We start from the raw sequence: 25,213 nt of genomic DNA, 5'->3' as shown, positions 1-25,213 counted from the left end.
CATGCACAAAACCATAAAATAAGATCATGAAATGCTCAAGGAGTCCCCCTGGTGGTCAAGGGGCCCTAAACAGGCATTTAGTTTGCTTATACCTTGGGCCGGCTCTGCAATAGTCATTTAAAAATAAAAGCAATAATTCAAGCAATCAATCAAGGTTTTTTGATTGTACAATCTTTCTTCTCTTTTATTATATTCTCTTCTGCTGTATCTACATTATATGTTAAAATGAATGCCTCTGTAGTATTTATGTGTATGCTTCTGTGTGACTGCCTGGGTCTGAGTCAGTAAAAATCATCTGTCCTTCTCTTCACCTGCTTAAACGTTGTTGTTGTTTTGCTCATTAACTAATCAGTAAAGCGGTGCATCATCAGCAGCCAGTGCTTAATGGCAGTGGAAGAGACGATGAGAGTGATTTGTTTGCTTAATGTTCTGTGTCAGTCATTATTAAAAATGCCAGTCTCAGCAGTAACATACCCTCCACATGCAACATACCACATGTAACTCAGCAATGTTACGTTGTCACTGCTCTGTGGTTAGAACAGGCCTCTGTGCATGTGTATGTGTTCCTTGTGTCTGTACCCATCGAGTCTCTAGTGATTACAATCTGTAATCATCAGAAAGACTTTGCCGCCAGGAACCAGTGACCTACACTCATAATAGTCTTTCCTTCACACACACACACACCCACCCACCCACCCACCCACCCACACACACACACACACACACACACACACACACACACACACACACACACACACACACACACACACACACACACACACACACACACGTGAACTTGTGTTCTACCAACCACAATTTTCTCACAGTTCATTGGAACCACACTTTACATGGAAATATAGGCACAAGGAGATAGGCAAAGATATTGTATTTCTAAAGTAAATCTAAAGTTCATTTGCTCCAGAGTGTCCATATATGCATGTGTATGTGTCTGTTAATCAATATGTATTAATTCCAAGACACATTCCCAAGGACAAGGAATTTGCTTAGTTGAATTTGGTCACAGTTTGGGCTAAAAAATATGTCAAAAAAAAATCCGATTTTGGACAACAGTTTAGTATGACTTTTTTGTCAAATTTTGGACCAAAATTTAAAAAAAAAAGAAAAAAAAGTCAGATTTCAGGCGAAATAGTGTAGTATGATATTGCGGTCGACAACATAGTATAGTATGAAGTTTTGGACACATTTTGGGCTAAAAAAACAACAACAAATTTTTGTTCCGATTTTGGACGGCATAGTATAGTATGACGTTTTTGTCAAGTTTTGGACCAAACATTTTTTTTCAAAAGAGTGGTCAGATTTTGGACGAATTAGAGTCTTATGACATTGAGGTCGACGACATAGTATCGTATGACGTTTTGTCACATTTTGGGCTAAAATTTATTTATTTATTTTTAATTTTCCGATTTTGGACGACATAGTATAGTATGATGTGTTTGTCCAATTTTGGACCACAATTTTTTGTTACAAAAATGGTCACATTTTGGACGACATAGTATAGTATGACGTACTACATAGTATAGTATTATGTTTTTGTTAAGCTTTTGACCAAAAAAAGTTTTTCAAAAAAATGGTCAGATTTTGGACGACATATGTCGTTTTTGTCAGATTTTGGACCAAATTTCTTTTTTCAAAAAATGGTCATATTTTGGACGACATAGTATAGTATAACGTACTACATAGTATAGTATGTCGTTTTTGTCAAATTTTGGAACAAAACATTTTACCAAAAAATGGTCACATTTTGGACGACATAGTATAGTATGACGTACTACATAGTATAGTATGATGTACTACATAGTATAGTATGACGTTTTTGTCAAGTTTTTGACCAAATAAATGTTTTTCAAAAAAATTGTCCGATTTTGGACGACATAGTATAGTATTATGTTTTTGTCCAATTTTGGACCAAATTCTTTTTTTCAAAAAATGGTGACATTTTGGACGACATAGTATAGTATGACGTACTACAAAGTATAGTATGACGTTTTTGTTAAGCTTTTGACCAAATAAATGTTTTTCAAAAAAATTGTCAAGATTTTGGACGACATAGTATAGTATGTCGTTTTTGTCAGATTTTGGACCAAATAATTTTTTCAAAAAATGGTCACATTTTGGACGACATAGTATAGCATGATGTACTACATAGTATAGTATGACGTTTTTGTCAAGTTTTTGACCAAATAAATGTTTTTCAAAAAATTGTCAAGATTTTGGACGACATAGTATAGTATGACGTTTTTGTCAAATTCTGGACCAAATGTTTTTTCAAAAAATTGTCACATTTTGGACGACATAGTATAGTATGATGTACTACATAGTATAGTATGACGTTTTTGTCAAGTTTTCGACCAAATAAATGTTTTTTTAATAAAGTGTCCGATTTTGGACGACATAGTATAGTATGATGTTTTTGTAAAATTTTGGACCAAATTTTTTTCTCAAAAAATTGTCACATTTTGGACGACATAGTATAGTATGATGTACTACATAGTATAGTATGACGTTTTTGTCAAGTTTTGGACAAAATAATTTTTTTTAAATAAAGTGTCCGATTTTAGACGACATAGTATAGTATGATGTTTTTGGACCAAATTCTTTTTTTCAAAAAATGGTCACATTTTGGACGACATAGTATAGTATGACGTACTACAAAGTATAGTATGACGTTTTTGTTAAGCTTTTGACCAAATAAATGTTTTTCAAAAAAATTGTCAAGATTTTGGACGACATAGTATATAGTATGTCGTTTTTGTCAGATTTTGGACCAAATAATTTTTTCAAAAAATGGTCACATTTTGGACGACATAGTATAGCATGATGTACTACATAGTATAGTATGACGTTTTTGTCAAGTTTTTGACCAAATAAATGTTTTCAAAAAAATTGTCCGATTTTGGACCAAATTTTTTTTCAAAAAATTGTCACATTTTGGACGACATAGTATAGTATGATGTACTACATAGTATAGTATGACGTTTTTGTCAAGTTTTTGACCAAATAAACGTTTTTCAAAAAAATTGTCCGATTTTGGCCGACATAGTATAGTATGATGTACTACATAGTATAGTATGACGTTTTTGTCAAGTTTTGGACCAAATAAATGTTTTTTTAATAAAGTGTCAGATTTTGGAAGACATTGTATAGTATGATGTATTTGTCCAACTTTGGACCAAATTTTTTTTCAAAAAATGGTTACATTTTGGACGACATAGTATAGTATGATGTACTACATAGTATAGTATGACGTTTTTGTCAAGTTTTGGACCAAATAAATTTTTTTTTGATAAAGTGTCCGATTTTGGACGACATAGTATAGTATGATGTTTTTGTCCAATTTTGGACCAAATTTGTTTTTTTTAAAAATGGTCACATTTTGGACGACATAGTATAGTATGATGTACTACATAGTATAGTATGACGCTTTTGTCAAGTTTTTGACCAAATAAATGTTTTTCAAAAAAATTGTCAGATTTTGGACGACATAGTATACTATGTCGTTTTTGTCAAATTCTGGACCAAATTTTTTTTCAAAAAATTGTCACATTTTGGACGACATAGTATAGTATGATGTACTACATAGTATAGTATGTTGTTTTTGTCAAGGTTTGGACCAAAAAATTTTTTTTCAAACATATTGTCAGATTTAGGACGACATAGTATAGTATGTCGTTTTTGTAAAATTTTGGAACAAAACATTTTTTTACCAAAAAATGGTCACATTTTGGACAACATAGTATAGTATGACGTACTACACAGTAAAGTATGACGTTTTTGTCAAATTTTGGACCAAAAAAATGTTTTTCAAAAAAAATGTCAGATTTTGGACGACATAGTATAGTATGATGTACTACATAGTATAGTATGACGTTTTTGTCAAGTTTTGGACCAAATAAATGTTTTTTTAATAAAGTGTCCGATTTTGGAAGACATTGTATAGTATGATGTTTTTGTCCAATTTTGGACCAAAATTATTTTTCAAAAAATTGTCACATTTTGGACGACATAGTATAGTATGATGTACTACATAGTATAGTATGACGTTTTTGTCAAGTTTTTGACCAAATAAATGTTTTTCAAAAAAATTGTCAGATTTTGGACGACATAGTATACTATGTCGTTTTTGTGAAATTCTGGACCAAATTTTTTTTCAAAAAATTGTCACATTTTGGACGACATAGTATAGTATGATGTACTACATAGTATAGTATGTCGTTTTTGTCAAGTTTTGGACCAAAACATTTTTTTCAAACATATTGTCAGATTTAGGACGACATAGTATAGTATGTCGTTTTTGTCAAATTTTGGAACAAAACATTTTTTTACCAAAAAATGGTCACATTTTGGACAACATAATATAGTATGACGTACTACACAGTAAAGTATGACGTTTTTGTCAAATTTTGGACCAAAAAAATGTTTTTCAAAAAAAATGTCAGAATTTGGACGACATAGTATAGTATGATGTACTACATAGTATAGTATGACGTTTTTGTCAAATTTTGGACCAAAAAAATGTTTTTCAAAAAAAATGTCCGATTTTGGACGACATAGTCGTTTGTATGTCGTTTATGTCAAATTTTGGACCAAATGTTTTTTGTAAAAAAATGGTGACATTTTGGACGACATAGTATAGTATGACGTACTACATAGTATAGTATGACGTTTTTGTCAAGTTTTGGACCAAAAAAACGTTTTTCAAAAATATTGTCAGATTTTGGACGACATAGTATAGTATGTCGTTTTTGTCAAATTCTGGACCAATTTTTTTTCTCCAAAAATTATGACATTTTGGACGACATAGTATAAAATGACGTACTACATAGTATAGTATGACGTTTTTGTCAAGTTTTGGACCAAATGAATGTTTTTCAAAAAAATGGTCACATTTCGGACGACATAGTATAGTATGTCGTACTACACAGTAAAGTATGTCGTTTATGTCAAATTTTGGACCAAATGCTTTTTTGTTAAAAAAATGGTGACATTTTGGACGACATAGTATAGTATGACGTACTACACAGTATAGTATGACGTTTTTGTCAAGTTTTGGACCAAATGAATGTTTTAAAAAAAAAAAAGTCAGATTTTGGTCGACATAGTATAGTAAGTCGTTTTTGTCAAATTTTGGACCAAATTCTTTTTTTCAAAAAATGGTCACATTTTGGACGACATAGTATAGTATGATGTACTACACAGTAAAGTATGACGTTTTTGTCAAGTTTTGGACCAAAAAAATGTTTTTCAAAAAAAATGTCAGATTTTGGACGACATAGTATAGTATGATGTACTACATAGTATAGTATGACGTTTTTGTCAAGTTTTGGACCAAATAAATGTTTTTTTAATAAAGTGTCCGATTTTGGATGACATAGTATAGTATGATGTTTTTGTCCAATTTTGGACCAAAATTATTTTTCAAAAAATGGTTACATTTTGGACGACATAGTATAGTATGATGTACTACATAGTATAGTATGACGTTTTTGTCAAGTTTTGGACCAAATAAATGTTTTTTTAATAAAGTGTCCGATTTTGGATGACATAGTATAGTATGATGTTTTTGTCCAATTTTGGACCAAAATTATTTTTCAAAAAATTGTCACATTTTGGACGACATAGTATAGTATGATGTACTACATAGTATAGTATGACGTTTTTGTCAAGTTTTTGACCAAATAAATGTTTTTCAAAAAATTGTCACATTTTGGACGACATAGTATAGTATGATGTACTACATAGTATAGTATGTCGTTTTTGTCAAGTTTTGGACCAAATAAATGTTTTTTTAATAAAGTGTCCGATTTTGGATGACATAGTATAGTATGTCGTTTTTGTCAAATTTTGGAACAAAACATTTTTTTACCAAAAAATTGTCACATTTTGGACAACATAGTATAGTATGACGTACTACACAGTAAAGTATGTCGTTTATGTCAAATTTTGGACCAAATGTTTTTTGTAAAAAAATGGTGACATTTTGGACGACATAGTATAGTATGACATACTACATAGTATAGTATGACGTTTTTGTCAAGTTTTGGACCAAAAAAACGTTTTTAAAAAAAATTGTCAGATTTTGGACGACATAGTATAGTATGTCGTTTTTGTCAAATTCTGGACCAATTTTTTTTTCCAAAAATTATGACATTTTGGACGACATAGTATAGTATGACGTACTACATAGTATGACGTTTTTGTCAAGTTTTGGACCAAATGAATGTTTTTCAAAAAATTGTCAAGATTTTGGACGACATAGTATAGTATGTCGTTTTTGTCAAATTTTGGACCAAATTCTTTTTTTCAAAAAATGGTCACATTTTGGACGACATAGTATAGTATGATGTACTACACAGTAAAGTATGTCGTTTTTCCCAATTTTGGACCAAATTTTTTTTTCAAAAAAATAGTCAAATTTTGGACGACATAGTATATTATGACGCTGTTGAAAAATTTTGGACGACATACTTTATAAGTATGACGTTTTTGTAAAATTTTAGACCACAAACGTTTTTTCAAAAAAAAATGTCAAACTTTGGACAACATAATATAGTATGAAGTTTTTGTCAAATTTTGGATGACACATTTTGGACGACATACCGACGTATGACTTTTTTGTAATACATATAATAACAATAATGCCTCATATATTATTATTATCATTATTATTATTATTATAAAAATATAATAATAAGTGCAGGTCCGCGGGCCATTGACTGGGGGCCGCTTGTGACCCGTAGGACGCGAGTTTGACACCCTTGCTATGAATTATCGGCACTAGGACCCAGGAGGCGGCAGCAGCAGCAGCAGCTCAGTTTTGTTTCAGTGAAGTGCAGCCTGGTCCAGTTCACAGAGCTCAGGTTCTGGACTCAGGACATACAGAGTGAAGACGGTCCCCATCCTGCTATCCACAGGCAGGGGGGGACACTCGCGACTTCATCCACAGATCTTTACTGCTTTTCTTCTCGCTAATTGTTGGCTGAGTGAGGCACTTTGATTGGACATGTCTTCATCCGTGAGCGGCACAGAGGAGGTCCGGGTGTCGCCGCTGACGCCCCTGAAGTTGGTGGGACTGGTGTGCGTCCTCCTCGCGCTGTGCCTGGATCTCGGGGCCATGGTGAGCCCGGCGTGGGTGACGGCAGACGACCAGTACTACCTGTCACTGTGGATGTCCTGCTGGAAGCGCCTCAGCTCCGCGGAGTGGTCCTGCAACAGCACGCTGTCCACGGGTGAGAGACGTGCTCATGAGCGCCTGCAGCCTCCTCACTGATGAGGAGCTGTGTGCAGCTGTGTGGGACACACGGTGGGACACAGCACCATGTTGTTTTGAAGAAGTAGCATCGACAAAAATCCCTTATAAACATGACAAACATGTGATAGTTGAAGAAACCAGCAAATTGTTATTAAACGTATTAAATGACATAAATCAAGAAACACTTGTTAAAGAGAAACATTTCACACACCTGAGGGCAAAACACTTAAAGCACTTTTATTGATATTGATAATATTGATACACGTGAAACTGAAAAGATCATTTTCACTATATATTACTCAGTCGATTAATGGAGTCGTTTTTTTTTGTTCAGACAATGTCATAAAATGTTGAAACATTTTGATGGTGTTTCTCAAATTCTCACATGATTCAGTTTGAATGATTCCTTTGTTCCACGGAGCAAACAAACCAGAAAATATTCACATTTTTAAAAAAATCTGAAAACTTGTTTTTATTCTTTAAAAATGTTATCAAAATGGTTGACAATTCATTTAGTAATCAACTAATACTCTTATGTTTCAGCCCTATAGACACTGCTGAAACAATTCAGGGATCACTTTAAATTCATTCATGATTTTTGGTTTTCCACTGATGTTGCTTTATTCATCAATGTGTCATTTATTTACTGACTAGTCGCCTTTATTTTGTTATTTACCTAAGAAGTTGTATTCATGTTGTTGAATGCAAAATCCAGAATGTGGAGCACAGACTTTCACATACGTCAGATGTGCAGAGCTCTGGGGGCAACAAAGGCTCCCTGCAGACTGTGCGCTGCTGAACCAATCTGTTCTGTGGGTGAGAATTATAAAACACAGCCCTGGAGATTGGTACATGTTAATTACTTTATGATTAACTATTGCCTGGTTAATTTAAACTGTGGAACTTTTCTGCTTAAAATTACAAGTTGAACTATACTGGGGGGGGGGGGGGGTGCACCCTTCTGCAGGAAACAATCAAACAACTAATGAAAAAAATGAAAGTAATTTCATCTTTAAGTATGAAAGTTTGATGAATACGATTTACTATCAATCCGGCCTGGTAAAGTTTTTTTTCCCAGAGTGATACTCAATGATGTGGGAATTTCGTCTTGCCAGTATAGCGGTCCAGCTGGGGTTTCATTTAGCCTTTTGTTGCGCACAAAATGAGCCTTTGTGTGGGCTTCTTCACCGGCCAAGGAGTGAGGTTAACTCAGAGCAGAGAACTCCCCAGAGGTCCAGATGCCTGGAGATTAGTAACCAGGGAAACAAGTGAAGCACTCCAGAAATGCTGATGTCCTGTTTTAAGGAAACTACTGCATGGATTCCCCACATTAAGTTCCTATAATGGAAGCATTTCATATTTCCACCACAGCTGTTCACACAGAGATAAAAAAAAGAAAGGTGGTTGAACTCGAACTGGTGGCTGATGCTGTTCGAACAAAAGTCAGTTGTGATTTCAGGAAATGCCTTTTAAAGCCTGATGACAGGGCTATAAAGTCCAATGAGATGTTCTTTGTCCGACGTGTAATGTTGCTGTTTACTGCAATTGATTTCGCTCTGGCAGATCTTTTAGGCGACACTCTGCGGTATAAATGTACGAGTTTAAAATCGATTGCAACGTTGACTTGAAAATGCCAAAATTGATCAGGAAAAAGTAAACTTTTGGCAGATTCACCCACGGTGCCGTGCTATAGCCTCGTATACGTTGCACTAAACAGTGATTTTCCTTTTTCAGAAAGAATTGTATCAGCTTAAATAGTTTTTAGGTCAGTCAGCAAGAAAATACTCTATTTGCCGGCTCTGACCTGCTCCAGTGTGCTGAGTGGAGAGTTGTGTTTTTGTTCGTCTGACAAAATGTTTTCTTTCCGTCTGAGAGATGTGTAACCGTGGGTCACACTGGCCCCAATCCTTCCCCTGTCAGTGCAGACAAAGTGCACTTTGGTGCCATATAAAGACATGCAGTCTCCGTGTCAGCAGCAACAGCATACCACAGTAAATGCACACAGCAAACTGCCCATTTCCTCAGGCTTGTGCTTGGCTAGCCTTATTGATTTGAATCCCAGTAATCAGTCTCCACCCTCCCTCCTCCACATCCCTCATCAGCCCCCCAATATTTCCTCGGTGTCATGCTCTGGGCATTAAATAAATCCTATTAGTTTTTAGCTGGCTGCTCAGATGTTTTAAGCTTGTACTGCAAGGCCTGCATGTATCTCTGGGAAAGCACCATAAGTTTCAGCGTGAATTAAAATGCAGAAATTAGATCTTGCCTCGTTACAGGCTCATAAAGTGTTTCATGGGAACATACAGTGGCTCCTTTCCTTTTTGTCTCACACACGTTTGTGCAACGTTCGTAGTGAGGCAGACACCTCATAGACTAAACTGACCTTAACCATCACAAATAAAGTGATGAACCAGGCCTTAACCCTCAAAATGCCCTTTTAAAAAAATGTGGCAGAACACCTGGTCCTCACAAAGATACCCATACAAGAACACACACTTGTTTGGGCACGGGGTCAGAGGGAAAGTATAAAAGGTTACAGACCTGACACAGGGTTAGGAATGTGGAGCCGTCATGACACAGCAGTGTGTGTGTGTGTGTGTGTGTGTGTGTGTGTGTGTGTGTGTGTGTGGGGATGCCAGGTTGGTGTGAGATGAGGGGCATAAATGTGGAGCCATAGTGTGAGTGAAACCAATCAGATGCAGAGACGGCAAAGCATATATAAATAATTTACTGTTATCGATCGTGAATTTGGGGATTGTCAGAGAGCGAGTGCACGTCTAGGGATGGGGCTTGATGGCACTTTTTGGTGTCTGATAACGCTATCACAACCTTTGATTTCCACCAACACAGATATTAGTCTGATAGTCTTACCTCTTTTAAACAGCGAAGATGTTACTATGATATTCGAGCTGATGCATTTAGCATCTAGATTTAATCAGCCATTTAGAAAACATAATACTGCACTGGGTAGAGTATTACTCACATCCTGGTCACATGACAGACAGTGGTGGTGAACATCTCTCTATAGAGCATGTTGCCTGTTTTAAGTGAAGCAGTTACATCATATTTAGGGTTCATGCGTTGTATCAGATTTTACTTGTTTCCGATATCAGATTTTTTAACCTTTAACCTTTTTTAGCCTTTTTAACATTCAATCAGGAACTTTGACTCTGGAATTACCATGACAGATAAGAGATTGTAATTTCATTGTGACTAGTACAAATTTAATCTGTGACGTCATTCTTAGTCGTCAAAACTACAGTTCCAGATATCTGTAATTCAATATTTACTCATCAGAATTACGTCACTTTTGCTATTCATGTGTGTGGGGTTTGTCATCATAGATATCTACAATTCAGTTGTGGATATTAGTAACCGAATCTCTAATTCCAGTTTCAGATATCTATTACGTCATTCTGACTAGTCACATTTACAGTTCGAGATATCTACAACTTCATTTTGACTTCATCTATCCATTTTCTAACGCTTTATCCTCCACTTCTGACATAGAGCGATAGGCGGATTTCACACCCCGGACAGATCGTAGTCCATCACAGAGCCACAACATTGAGAGACAAACAACCATCTGTTCACACTCTTACATCTACAGTCAATGTAGTGTCCAGTTGACCTAATCCCAAAGGCTGCATGTTTTTGACTGTGGGAGGTGGGAGGAAACAGGAGAACCTGGAGAAAACACACACACACATAGTTAAAGATATCTTGAACTTGACATATGACTAGTCGTCATGACATTGTAATTCCAGTTACAGATATCTATGATGACAAATCCCATGCACGTGAATGGCAAAAACGGACTTGCAGATATCTGTAACTGTAGCTTTGACTAGTAAGAATGACAGATATCGGAAGTGAATATCCTGTCTACCGATTAAATATGAAAACCACTTGCCTTATGTACGTGTGTGTGAGATAAAGCGAGAGAGAGAACGTGAGCGAGACACTCAAGGCTCTTCTGTGACACAAATCTTCCACCATTGTCTCAGACAAAGAAACAGAAATGAGGCCCTGAAGGTTATTTTTTTTTTTCGATGAACAAAACATCAGTCCCGTACAGGCAAACAGCAGGACTCAGATTAGATCTTGTGAACTGTATCTTCTCTTCCATCTGTCATCATGTAGGCTTCTGATTAATAGTTTGGCACTTCCTGCTCGTCAAAGCCTTGAAGCACCATAACTCTGGCTGTGTTTCTTGCACAGTGCGAGGGGGGTGTGTTCCAAATCTGAGATGAGAGGACTTTTTTCCCTGCATGCTGCTGTCCCCTGTGTGCACTGATAAGGCTTTCCCACTAGCTGTAGGCTGAAGGCACCAAACTAAGCTGGAGAAGATACTGTATCTCACCAAAGGTTCACACTAACAGCTGCAGGTCAAGGACCTTTCACTGAGAGGCAGTAGTAGGAGAAGTCGAGGGGTCATTCTTAGAGGGGGGTCTTGTGCTATGCAAGTGGGTGCTCTGCTTTTTGTGGGCTCTCTCCAACATCCTGTTTTAAACCTGAGCCATATTTGGTCAAAAAGTAGCAGATGTTTGTTTATATTTGAGCTGCACTTCACTGGAATGAAGTCTCTCCTCAACATGAGTGGGAACTGTTCTTTAAGGAGCTTATGCTTTGTCACTTTCCCCCTCACTGCTGAATGCTTTAACGATTTTCTGCCTCAATAGATTGGAAATATTTCTGGCAATGCTTCAAAAAAATTTTTTTTTAAATTATTATTTCCTGGGCTGCACAATAGACAACACCATGTTTACTTCCTAAAAAAAAAGAGGAAACGAAGAGAAAAGTGACAGCCCAATCCCCTTTATGCTTTGAAGTTCTTCATTTTTCCCCAGCCACAGTACTTTTAATTATTTCCTCCCATGTAATCAAAAGCACCATCATAATATCCTCTGCCTGTTTACATGTACACAGGGAAGTTACGACAGAGATTCTTAATCAATAAACAATAATATAGTGTCTCTCAACAATCACTCCCATGGCTAATTAGGTCTGTATAAAGTACACGTACTGCCCTTTTTTTTGCGTGGAGATTAACACGATAGTTCTTTTTTGTCGTGAGTGTTTTTAAAGTAAATCTCAATGAAATGCTGAAGTTGCTGCTAAGTGGTTATCCATCCCTCTTACTGACACAGTAAGAGGGATGGATTATCATTACCTGAGTCAGAATCACTCTGTCTTTCTGCTGCTCTGGTGTCTTTACTGAACTGCTGAAATCTGTGTTTGTTTGTTTGTTTCTCGTTAGACAGAAACCGCTGTGTTACTGTTCTAGGGTTAAACTGCTGCATGGAGCTCATTCTTGTTCTGCTGTTGGTCATTGACCCTCCCGTCAGTGACTCTCATCAAAACATAATTAGCCTTCATTGGATTCTCAGAATGGGCTGGTGGGGGAGGGGATTGTCCCGTCTTCTGGACCACAAATAGTTTGTGTTTACACTGTGGTGAGTCGCTTTACTCTCGTGTGACTCGTGTGAGCATCCCGCTTATTTTCCTGTTATCCCTCCTCGTTTATCACTCCACTCCTCTCCAGCTCTCCAGTGTAACCTAATTTTAGCTACCTATGTCACACTCTCATATCTCAGTGTGATTTCATGCCTCCCCCCATCCTTTTCTCTCTCTGCCTGTGTGTGTGTTTGTTTGTCTCAGACTGGCAGATCGCCACGCTGGCCCTGCTGTTAGGAGGGGCGGCACTCACCCTGCTCTCCTTCCTGGTGGCGCTGGTGTCCCTGTGCTTTGGCTCCAGGGGTCGCTGCTACAAGCCAGTGGCCGTCATGCTGTTCTCTGCAGGTATGTAAAAAAAAAACATAATCAGCTTCTAAAAAAAAATTGATTGGCATAGGAGGTTGTCCGTCCAGGTAAGGATCTTCCCAGGCAAACCCATCATCTCATATTTGAATGCAAGAATTCAGTTCGTCCAGGTCTACTTAGTTTGTCGATGGTTGTTTTAGACAGGGCTGAGAATCACAGGGTACTTCACGTTACGATACGCCATATATGGTCCACAATACCGATAATATCACCAATGATAATCAATATAATTACAAGATAATCATACAGCAATACATCACAATATATGTTTAACGGAAGAAAAGTTAAAATCAGTGAAAAGTTAAAAGTGGCAGGTATTGTTTACTTTAGAGCGCCTTCATGTATTAATTAAAATATCAGTATTTACCCTGGCATGTGGGTTATCAGATTGCACGAGGAAGGGCAAATATATCACCAAATCAATATTTTTTTTTGACCCACCCCTAGTTTTAGAAGAAGAAAAAGAAGTCTCCATTTTTCAATGGACACATATATACCTTCTCTCCTTCCACTTTTTGTCTTTGCAGTGGTTCTTCAGGTGTGCAGCTTGGTCCTGTTCCCCATCAAGTTCGTCGAGACGGTCAGTCTGAGGGTGTATCATGAATTTAACTGGGGATACGGCCTCGCCTGGGGATCCACCATCTTCTCGTTTGGAGGCGCTATCCTCTACTGCCTCAATCCCAAAAACTATGAAGACTACTACTGAAATGTGCGAGACGAGAGCGGAAGCCAGGATTCCCTTTTTTTTTTTGTCCACTCTGTAAAAGAAACTGTCCTCCAGTGCACCTTGTTATAATTAGTACATCAAGTGTTTTTTTTTTTTGTAACAAATTTGAAGCCATTCCCTCAAGGCATTGTTTACAAGAGGGGGTCAGAAGGAAGGACAAACAGACACTCCATTCCCCAAAAAAACACCTCCAGTCATTGCTATTCCCAATGCAAAGGCATAAAAATAGATTAAAAAAAGGTTATTGTTCACTTTGAAACCCTGTGGTCTGAGATTTGGTTGCCAGCTCAGCTGCGAACAGGACTTCCATAACCAAATGAGATAGTCTGGGAGAAAATGTCACATTTTGTCTGTGTCCCCTTCAAGTGGAACTCCAGTTGGTCTAAGACTTGGGCAGAGAATCTGGTGGCAGCAGATGGATTCACCGACCCCATATGAGGAGGAATTTGTAGATTAACAATTCCCCAAATTAGAAAAGAGGGAGGCGAGGAATAACGTGAACTCCAGCCAATCAGGAAATTAATGGAACATTTTCACTGACTCACATCCCGAGGATTACAAAGTGAGGAAGACGGGGCCTTCCAAAGGAAATGCAACATCCTATATTTCCCCATAGATTCAGTTTAACTGGAATTTGGACTTGTTTTCTTCCTTTAGTAGGACATAATAACATTAGGGAAAATATGGAATGAAGCCCTGGAAGAGCTTATCTCTCCTGCCCTATGTGTTCGTTAAAACAGTCACAGAATAATAAGTAGGAGCTATGAAAAGACAGTATTGACATTCCTCTGCCGAAATCCAAATATCTATACTAATGAGGGACATTCATTCATTAATAAGTAACACTGTCTGGTGACATATAAACCATGCTTAAACTTTCCTACTGCAGACTCTTGTATCATATGTAAGTATGTGCAGTAACCTCACTTCTAAGTAACACCCATTCCAAGCAGAACAGTTTGAGAGAAGAAGGCAAATGACCAGGTCTGCTGAGGGCGTGTGCAAAGCTGCACGATCATATCACACGACATGTGAGCACACACCTCCCCATGTGATGCCTCCTTATCTTACCGCTGTAGGAAATGGGAATTCTGAGTAGGCGCCATTAATGATGCATCGGTTTTCAGAGAGGCACATTATGTTTTTTTTTCTTTTCTTTTTTTACTTGCTGTGTCTCCAGTTACTTAAGAAAATGCCACAATGCTGTGGGTGAGTTGTGTTGAGATGAAACTTAGGAGGACAGTGAGGGCAAAAAAAAAACCCATTCTGATCTTCTCACACCTTATTTAAAAAAGGTAGTAAGGAACGTCTGTTTCTCTTGTAAAATAATGTATTATGTGCATGCAAACTACCACCTGCTGCTGTATTCGCCCACTGGCTCGTTTACTAACACAATAAATGTGAACTGTGGAAAGAAAAGGTGTGTGTGTATTTGTGGGAAATCAGAGCATTTGTGGAATATGAATTATGTAGAAATGTGACTTGGGCATGGTAAAGTCACATAGAATCAGCTCCTTTATTAAGTACAGCAAGTTGAGGCATTTGCACAGAAAATCAATATCTTCAGAACACATAATACAGGGTGGCATGATATGCATATAAGTACCAGAAATATACTTAAATGCAATTGTCTTTAGTGTTCTTTCAGTGAAATGAGCTCTAATACAGAGCTAGATACAGTGTACAGTCTACATTTCGCATTAGTCACAACGTATATACCATTGCTTTCATTGATTCACTGTCAGAGAGAGAGCGGGATAGTTACAGGTTCTGAATTTAAGTAGGGTTCCTCCATTTTGAGTTCAGAAATAGGCATAGTTGTGTAAACAGGGCAGTCACTCATTCTGCATGGAATGTTCGCTAGGTAAACCATAGCTTCTCCTCATCAAACCTCAATAATTTGACCTTTCAGAAGCCCCATCGCATCCACTGCCAGTGTCACGGTATGTCACTCCCTCTTCTATACATTTGCCACGAGAAGAGTCTCCAACATCCAGAAAAGGTTAAATCATCCGCCAACAGAAAAGAGGGCCAAAGTGCACAGGAGCAGTGGATGTGAGCTGCAGCACAAGTGGGAAGTCGGGGATAGTGGCTCTTCCTCAGCAGGTAAGAGGAACTTATATACTGATTGAGAACGGAAGACCTCTAGACAGATTCTGGAGGGGTGCGGTTTACAGTATCTAAGGACTGGCAGGAGATGGAGCAGGTATGTGGAAATACAGCACAGTCCTCAGCTCAGGTGCAGCGCGGCATCTCGCACTGTTCACAGCGGTTGAGTGCAGGGTGGTTGAGGAAGGTGCAGCTTTCACAGTTCCACTGGGCGCCTTCAAAGTCCTCGTCCCTCTGAAGCCTTGGCACTGACTTGGAGCCCTGCTCCCCTTCTGATGAAGCCAGACAGAAGCAGTACATGAAAAGACTATTTGTGCGATAAAATACAAAACGCAACAATTTCAGTGTCAACACCTCAAGGACATCAACCATTTAAGTGTGTATGTTGACAGACTTGGGCATCCATCAAGGTTCCATACCAACATATGTGTGGAGGCCAACACAAGTCAGTGTAGCATTTATTCTTAATTCTCTAACAAAAAAAGTCCCAAATCCCCTGACAGGTAAAGCCAGATAAGACAAATATGAAAGTGGCAGAAACTCAAATCTGTAAAATTCTTTATAAACCCTTATGACTCATATATATGCAATGGAAACTGCTTTGCACAATTCTCACCTTTCTTTCCTGGTTTAGGCGGAACAACTGGACCAGGCTGAATGTTGTCATAAAAGTTGTTCATTGCTTTTGGATCAAACTTTCCTGTGGAGGTAAGCAGAAAGCAAACACTGACGTTTGTTTAAAAGTGATCATCGCACAATCAGCCCAGCTGGTTTCCAGATACAGAAAAGAATAGCTGTGTTACATAGCTCAATTTTTGCAACAATAAATAGAAGCCAAATACAGGTTTGCTGTACATGTCTTCACTTCTGAAATGCCTTAAAAATACTGCTTCCAATATTCAAAATGCCTGAACATTGAAACCTGATGCAACATGCCTCTACCAGTGCAGATCCTTGGTTTCATTTGGACACGAGAGACGTCTCTATTGTTATTTTACCAATTCTATTTGTATGCGTTTTGATTATTGTCAGAAGCTTAAAACACGTTTTTTCTTCTTCACTTGGACACAGTTCTGTGCATTATTTTATCAGCAATTTTATATTGTTGGCTTAAAGAGACCACAGTTTTAGTCAAAATACTAAATTACACATTTACTGGCTGTTACAAACCAATCTCAATTAGCAGCATTTTCCAAAATGTTACACCATCATTGATCAATTGGATTATTGTGTGAACTCATAAAAAGTTACATTGCAAATCCCCAAATACAAATACAGAGTTATTTTACAGCAGCTTTTTTGTTGCGAGTTAAGACTAATTGACCAACTCATAGACCGGATCATCCTTGAAAACGGAATCCGAGAGGGGCACCAGGGTTGCCACTTGCCAGGATCAACGGTTCAGAGGAGAGACCCTCAGCACGTTTCGAACCACAGTCAAGTAGCTTAACGAAGCTGTTCAAATGCAACGCTGCTCTTGTCCCTGGGTGCGAGGACAAGTAGGGAATCGATTTATTGACTGACGTGTTTCCACCCTTTCAGCTTGTTGGTAAAAGGCGGCTCAGTTCAGCAAGTGGCCAGGTGTTAGCAAGTCTAAATTTCCCGTTTACCATTAACCTAAAAATATACAATTATTTCAGCTAATGGATCAACAAATTGGTCTCTTTGTCAGTCCTGAAAAGGTACCAATTGATAATATTGTCTTATTGTTTTGTGTACCTACTTCTTTTATTATTTCCGGGCATTCCAACTGAAGTAATACTAATAGTACTAATAGTAGTAGCTCGACTCCCAATCACATTATCTGGGTGCATTATCCAACTTTGAGAAATTCGATTTAGTACAATTTTCAAACCTGACTGCATACCTAGATGCTTCATCGATCACAGCTATAAGGAAGAAGTATTAACAACAAATCATGAATTCAAAACAACTTCAGTAGATATTTTGATCTTTGTTTACCAAAAGGTTTTTGAGGGATATAACTCACAACTCACATGTAAATCCATTTACTGTCAGTGCACAAGTAGAAAAACACTAGAAATATTTTTAAACATATTTGTACTGCTGGAAAGGAGAGTATCTGCACATTTTTAAAACCCTCAAAAATCTAAATGGGCACTGGACTGGAAAATCCTGTGTTGGTTGAGCTCTAACCCAAACATCACACATCAATATAAACACAGCATCTTAACCGTGAAGCCCAACTGGGCAGAATGTTGCTGTGGTTTTCTCCAGCCTGCACCAGAAGTTTTTATTATAAAAAGGTGCAATGGAGCCTGAGCCATTACACTGGAGCTAAATCTGGTCTGCTTCTCTGTTCTGCTCTTTCAAGATCAGTGATTTCACAAAAAACCGAGACACTTTCCAAGGTGTGTGTTGTATTGTGCACTACTGAGTGAGCATGTGGTGTATATACCTCTCGACTGCAGTAGATCCGTCTCCTTCAGAGTACAGTCAATATCAATCTGAAGCTGTCTGTTCAAACTCCGCAACCTGGTCATCTCCTCTGGCTGCAGGTAGAATAACCAGAACAGAACATCACCAAATATACCCCAGTGACCATTTCTTGCGAGGTCATAATTTTTTCATCACTTTATATAACAGTGTATTATATTTCATTATTATTACTTTCATTGCTGGATCTTCTGTTCATCTGCAAGACTAATAAGTAAGTGAAGGTGATATCAGTTGCTTTGTATCTGAACCTACCAAATCGCCATATGAACTAATACAATTAATACTAATTCTTTTCTGTCATTGTAAATAATTTTTGTGAGCATATGGAAATGTATAATTAAAGATTTATGGTGACAAAGTGGTAAGTTCTTACTCTGGGTATAAGACTGGTTGAGTTTACTCGTCGAAAGCGCCTTTGAAGGGCATCATATTCCATGTTGTTGACATCAGCTTTGAGATGCTCTAGTTTCTGCTTCTCCAGCATCAGTTCCTTCAGTAGACGCTCCATCCTGGCCCGCTGGTGGAGCAGGAGAGCTATAAAACAGAGTAGCATATATAATAAATTATATCAAAATAGCCTAGATAAAAGTTTTACACTATCAAATCAATTCCCCTTACTCATCATTTGTCTTTTCAAAAAATAAATAAACTTCAAATGTAACAAAGAGTAAATTAAATCAGCTAAAATGTATATCCATTACCAGCACACGAACCAGCAGCTTATGGATGAATAAGAAGGTAAATCTAATATAATTAATGGAATGGATATCATCACATTTATGACATAAGAGACACACCCTGCAGCGCTGGAACTGAGATGTGTTAGTTATACAGTACACAGAGAAAAGGAGACAGCACATTGACAACAAATATCAGTTATATCACATAAAATGCAACAATAAACTCTGTTCAAGGTTTCATAAAATTACGATGTCAAACAGCTTTCATCAGGGTGAATATTCCATTTAGTACATTACCACAAATGAACATACAAGCACATACTTCCTGGCATAGAGTGTAGATTTAAACTGTATCATGTTGTCTCAAAGGACATGTGGCATTTTAAAGGAAAAAAAAACAAACAACAGCAGCGTTGATTGCTACCTACCACCTGGTTGGTTAGCGGTGTTTTATGGCAGGTGTCATCTGAAATGTTTGCATTGCTGCCTCATCTGGATTTCATACATATGTATCTCATATCATATCTGGATCTTACATAACTTCTATATAACCCTGCCTTGGTCAGTTGACTTAAAAAGTCAGTGTTTTAATTATATCACATATTTGTGTCACAAAAATAGTTACATTTCACATTTAACTATTTTGATCCAGGTGGATCAAAAGATCCAGACCCAAGAGAGGTGGAGGTATGCACTAGAGAGAAGGGGAAGGAAGGTTAACGGGAGCAAGATAGAATACCTGTGTATGAATGACAACGAGACAGGTAGAACAGTGAAGAGTAGAGGTAGCAAAAGTGGATGAGTTTCAATACCTGGGGTCAACCGACCACAGCAATGCAGGGTGGAGTGGATGGAGATGAGTGTCAGGGGTGAGGTATGACAGATGGATAGCAGCAAAAGTGAAAGGGAAGGTCTACAAGATGGTGAGACCTGCTATGATGTATGCTTGGAGACAGTGGCACTGTCCAAAAGAGGCTGGAGGTGGCAGTGGGACAAATCAGGTTGAACAGTTTGCAAATAAAGTAAGAGAGGCAAGGTTGAGATAGTAGGAGGAGTGATTATAATGGACAAAGGATGTTGAAGATGGAGCTGCCGGGCAGGAGGAAAAATGGAAGAGCAGACCACAGAGAAGGAGGAGGACATGAGGACAGTTGGTGTAAAGGAAGAGGACACAAGGGATATGGGAAAATGGAGGCAGATGATCCACTGTGGCGACCCCTAAAAGGGAGAAGCCGAAAGAAGAACAAAACTATTTTCATCCAGATACTGTATATAACCATACTTGTCAGTATGAACACATTCATGCACTCAACATAGCATGTGAATGTGCAAATATGCAAAATGAGACAAATTATTTGCCTTTATCACAAGCTGCACAGCCACAAACACAAGTCAAATATCAGTTTCAAGTGGAAAACATTTGTAAGTGATGCACATAAATGCAGGGCGAAAGAAAACTCAAGAATCCCTTACCTTGTGTGTAAGCATAGTCATCAGAGCCTGAGCTTGTGCGCCGGGGCATTTGCTGAAATTGATTAGCAATATTCCCTGGTAGAGCGGAGATGGGGAGGATGGGTGCAGGTGCAGCGTTGTGCGCCCCTTGGTCTACTATGTTGAGAAGAGACTCTGCTTCAGCCACTGGAGGTGAGCTGGATGGCCTCTGGGCCTGGCCTCCTGGGGACACTTTGATTTTGAAAGTGTAGGCTGATTGTCCTGGTTGAGGAGAAGATGCTGGCCGAGGCCTTGCAGGACCCTGGTGCTGCAGGTACAAGCCAGGGTGAAAGGCTGCTGGGCCTGGAGGTCCACTCATAGTGATGCCCCTCGAAGGGGAGCTGGGTGAAGGGCTGGTGGCCATGTAAAGCGCTCCTTGGGGGTGAGGGGTGTGCACGGGTGAGTTGCTGCGTGGTCGTGGACCCTCCAAGGTAATCTCTATTTGGTTCTTGAGAGAACTTTTTGTGTGGTAGGGCCTGTAGACAGCTGGCTGTTGCTGGGGTTGTTGCTGGTGATGGTAGGGCATGCTGGGAAGGGTTGGGGAGCTAATGGGTAGAAAGACATATTGCTGGTGCTGGGGTTGCGGCTGGGGCTGAGGCTGAGGTTGGGGCTGTGGCTGGACTTGATGTTGTGGGGAGCTGTAAGGTGAGCCATATGTGGGAGTACTGTAGGGAGATTGCTGATGCTGATAAACAGATGCCCCTGAAGAGGACCAGGGTGCTGGCTGTGGGCTCTGGGAGGGTGAGGGTCGAATATATAATGTTGTGTTTGTGCTGTTAGCATAGTGCCCAGGAGGGATCTGCAGAGCCTGTGGAACATTGGGTATACTTTGAGAAAGTGTGACTGTTATTGGGTTCATGGTATAACGTGGGATAGGGGCGAATGTGGGAGACATGCCCTGCATGGTGGGTGGGGGAGTGGGAGTGCTAGCGGAGCGACTCTGGTCATTCATAAAAAAAGGATTATATCCAGGGGAGGGGGCCATAGTAGCAGGGGCTGACAGTGGCTCAGGGTAGCTCGGCCTCTGTGGTTCGATGTGAGTGTCACTAGAGCTGTGCACAAGAGAGCGCCCTACTCCTGCTGCTCCTCCATTTGTCTTACTTGCCTCTGAGCCTGGGTAGCCCAGACTAATGTGCAGCATGTGGTTTCGGCTCACTCTCCCTTCTTCTGGGCTGTGGTGGAACTCTCCATACAGGTATCTATTACTCTCCTGAGCCAGGAGGTGGCAGCAGAGATCCAGATTGTTGTTGTTCTGAGACGGAAACAGAAAAGTCTCAGGAATGCAAAATGGATTACTGAGTGTTAAAAACTTAATTGTGCTGCCTTACTGTCCAATATATATATCATAATGGATAATAATATAGGTTAATATCTGGATATAGTAGTACAAACAAAGTAATATGTGCAGCAATAAATCTACCCACCAAGCATGTGAAAATCACAGTCCAAATTTTCATCATCATGCTCTCACAATTTTCTCCAAGCAGCTGTATGAGCATATGGTGGTATATTGTCTGTGTGTCTGTGTAAATCTGGGATGTGTAAATTAGTCCTCTTGTCTATACAATAAATTAACTTTCTGCACAATAATTTTTATAGTCAAAAACCCTGATTTTGCACATTTCCTGCTCAAATACAGGGGAGAAACATCAGGTGTGGCAGCGGCGAGCCTCACCTCACCTCAGACTTTGCTATCCCTCACACACTGGGTTGATGGATGCGGGCCTGTTGCCATCTCCCTGTATGTGGCCAATATAATGTTTGCAGACACGTTTATTATACACCCAGACTTTCCACAGTCTGGCTATTATCTTCATCTTTGAATGTGTATGTCATATTTAGTCTTGCTGATTGGACGTAAAATCGCAGTGTAGAGGCACAAGGTGAGGCAGACAGTAACTTGCCACTGTGACAGGGGCGTATGTGAGCCCAACAGGTGCTTGTTGCTGCGTTCTGTGGACAACATGTAACATTCTTTCTTAGCCAAATATGTACCTCACCTATATGTGTGTAAAGAATGCTGATAACGCTGATAATGATAACATAAGTAGTTAATGTGCATGCCGCCAACTGACTAGTGAATTAACTACTTTTTTGGATTTATATATTTGTAAATCTGTGCCTTGATGAACGTCACTGCATGTCACTGGTGTAAATAAATACCTGCAGAAGGCACTGTGACACTACCCCTTCTGGGATCTCCGGGAAACGCTGCTTGAGGTCCTGCAGGATGTGGTAGTCGAGCTGAGAGCCTCCCTGCGCCATCCTGAGCCAACACAGAGAGTCAACGAGCCCAAAGCAGCACCGGGGGAAATACCATACCTCGTCTCATCCCCTAATGATGCAAGATGAGAATTAAAGTTGATGAGTGAACTCAAATCTCATGAGAACCCTGGAGTGAAAAACAATCCTATTTGCACTACTGGTCTGCAAAATGTCTGTCACACTCCCATGTGTCAGCAATAACTGCAGCCAACAATTCAATTAGTCTTTACGGGGCATGTCAACCTGAGTTTGTTTATGAGCAATACGTATCCATCAAAAGAGTCGAACAAATCACGAAAACTAGCACACCTACACAAATACCATCCATCCCTGACGTTCATTGGTATTAGCACACGGGTGCTAACAAGGTGGCCTGTCAGTCTGTTGTTGTTTGTTTAGCCAAACGTTTGCACCAAGCAACGACGCCATACCATCGCGAGCTAGCAAGCAAGCTACTTATCAGCATTAGTTTAACCTAAGTACATAACTGAAACTGACAACTATACCAGACAAATGACACCGCTACAGCAAGCAACAACAATGCCGAGATCGTACCGATGGCTCAGTTGGAAACACAGCATCTCCAAAAGCCAATTTAAGTAAGATTAAAAGAATTAGTCAACTGTCTGGCAGCTAGCTCTGCTAATGCTAGCCGTAGTCCCGGTCAGCTGTCACAGGAATGGATTAGCTAGCTAGTTATGCTAAAGTCAGCGAGGTGTAGCTCGGAGCTCTTGTTAAAACTCACCATATGTTACGCGTCTGTCTCGTGGCTCAGACCATAGCTGAGATATATGAGCAAGCTGAGATGTTTGTGAAATGACGCGCCGAGGTTTGCCAGGCTTTTGGTTTGGCTTAATAACTTATAGTTTCGCATTCCAGCGTCAGGCCCCCGCCGCGGAACCGATCACGGACAGACTGTTGTATCGCGATGTCACATTTGCCCGGACCAGGAAGTCGTTCAAATCTCTCTTCTTTTTTTTAAGATTGACAACAAATAAACAGGTTGACAGGAAATGATTCAGTGTGAGACAACAAATGGACAACAACAGAGTTTAGGAGAAAAAAAAGGAATGTATATGTATACAAATACAATTATTTATTAATAAGATATAATAATATTGAAAATGGGAGCATAGTCATTACAGCGTTATAGTTTTTCAAAAGTGTATTTCAGTTTCAAAGTAAAAAAAAAATACAGATAAGGTTTTTGTTTGATTTTCATAAATCTGGATTAGTGATTACAACATACTCATGTTTGTGTTTTGTATTGGTCTTTAGGAAACCAAAACCTACATTTTAAAAGTAACAGATATTATCAAGAATTAATCCACAAATGGTAAAGCGGTAGATAATGGATGGATGTCTTGCCGCAGTTAGGGGTTATGTGTGTGTATGTGTGTGCACGTCTCTCAGCATGGGTATCACAGAAAGAGCATCTTAAATCAATATCACTTTTGAATTTAACAAAGGGAGACTTAACAGGGTAGCACCAGTGATTCATTTCATTTTTCAAGTTTTTGCGGCAGGGTTTTTTTCCCCAGCACAGGTTATAAGTTTTTCTTTGTCATGGAAATTACACATATTTACAAGGGGATACAAGGGAACCAGTACTCAACATGTAATACATGTTAATTCAACATGTTAAAAAGAAAGAGAGATTTCAGGCTTTGAAAACATTTGAGGTCAAAAGTCCTTTCAGTGTTTCAGAATAAATTAAAAAAATATAAAAAAATATATATATTTTTTTTTCTTTTTTCAAATGTTCAATGGATTTAAGATCAGTCACCAGTATAAAGATGCACCATAAGACACTGTCATAATCATGTGATAAGGTTTCTGTTAATTGTTTCACTATCAAAAGGGCGACAAGTTGATTGTATTTCAGTCAGATGCATGTTCCAGCTGTTTTCGCTAGGGGGCAGTAAGAGATTCACGCATGCTGCACAAACACTCCAACACACTTATGTAAAATGTAAGTGGTGATTTGAGGGATTTGATTTGTGTAAGTTATGACCTAAGATGAGTTTCTGTGATGAGGCATTATGATTTAAGTTAAGGTCAAATCCATATTTCCCCAATAATTCTGCAGATTAAGACAAAACAAAAAGATAAAAACTCAATATGAGAGGTCAGAGGTCCTGTGCAACTCCAGATGTGTTGTTAATACAATATGATCAGTGACTCATTGTGGTGCTGTCAGCAAACCATTAATGCCAATTCTAATGTCTTACTCTCTTTACTGCCTTGTTAGCAAAATTCGTTTAAATTATGATAGGACAGAAAACCAACCAACAGATGGAATAAATATTTTTCAAAGAATGTTTCAGGGTATTGAAGCCAAAATTAACATTTAAAATGACATGAAATACTGGAAATTAATTATATAAT

At 38.8% G+C, this 25,213-nt stretch overlaps 2 protein-coding genes across 3 annotated transcripts; one reads left to right on the top strand and one right to left on the bottom strand.

The window, feature by feature from the left end:
* Window positions 1–6,990: 6,990 nt before the first annotated feature.
* tmem47 (transmembrane protein 47) lies at window positions 6,991–13,982 on the top strand. Its single transcript, XM_083887487.1, has 3 exons — window positions 6,991–7,247; window positions 12,932–13,072; window positions 13,621–13,982. Exons 1-3 carry the CDS (start codon window positions 7,022–7,024, stop codon window positions 13,797–13,799), a joined length of 546 nt encoding a protein of 181 aa, XP_083743613.1. The 5' UTR covers window positions 6,991–7,021; the 3' UTR covers window positions 13,800–13,982.
* A 1,425-nt stretch (window positions 13,983–15,407) lies between these two features.
* Window positions 15,408–23,694, bottom strand: tab3 (TGF-beta activated kinase 1 (MAP3K7) binding protein 3). 2 transcript variants are annotated; one of them, XM_083888736.1, is made up of 7 exons: window positions 23,571–23,694; window positions 22,724–22,895; window positions 20,543–21,812; window positions 18,763–18,923; window positions 18,349–18,442; window positions 16,546–16,629; window positions 15,408–16,201 (listed from the first exon to the last, which is right to left on the bottom strand). In XM_083888736.1, the coding sequence occupies exons 2-7, from the start codon at window positions 22,823–22,825 to the stop codon at window positions 16,056–16,058; spliced, it is 1,857 nt and encodes a 618-aa protein (XP_083744862.1). In that variant the 5' UTR covers window positions 22,826–22,895; window positions 23,571–23,694; the 3' UTR covers window positions 15,408–16,055. The 2 variants fall into 2 exon arrangements, with proteins under 2 accessions (XP_083744862.1, XP_083744863.1); XM_083888737.1 differs by lacking the exons at window positions 15,408–16,201; window positions 16,546–16,629; window positions 18,349–18,442; window positions 18,763–18,923 and adding an exon at window positions 19,756–20,287.
* Window positions 23,695–25,213: the final 1,519 nt, after the last annotated feature.

This window comes from Microchirus variegatus, assembly GCF_963457635.1.
Source record: "Microchirus variegatus genome assembly, chromosome: 4".
In the NCBI taxonomy this organism is placed as follows: Eukaryota; Metazoa; Chordata; class Actinopteri; order Pleuronectiformes; family Soleidae; genus Microchirus; species Microchirus variegatus.
Note: the sequence above shows the minus strand (reverse complement) of the source record. Positions and strands in the feature narration are given on the sequence as shown.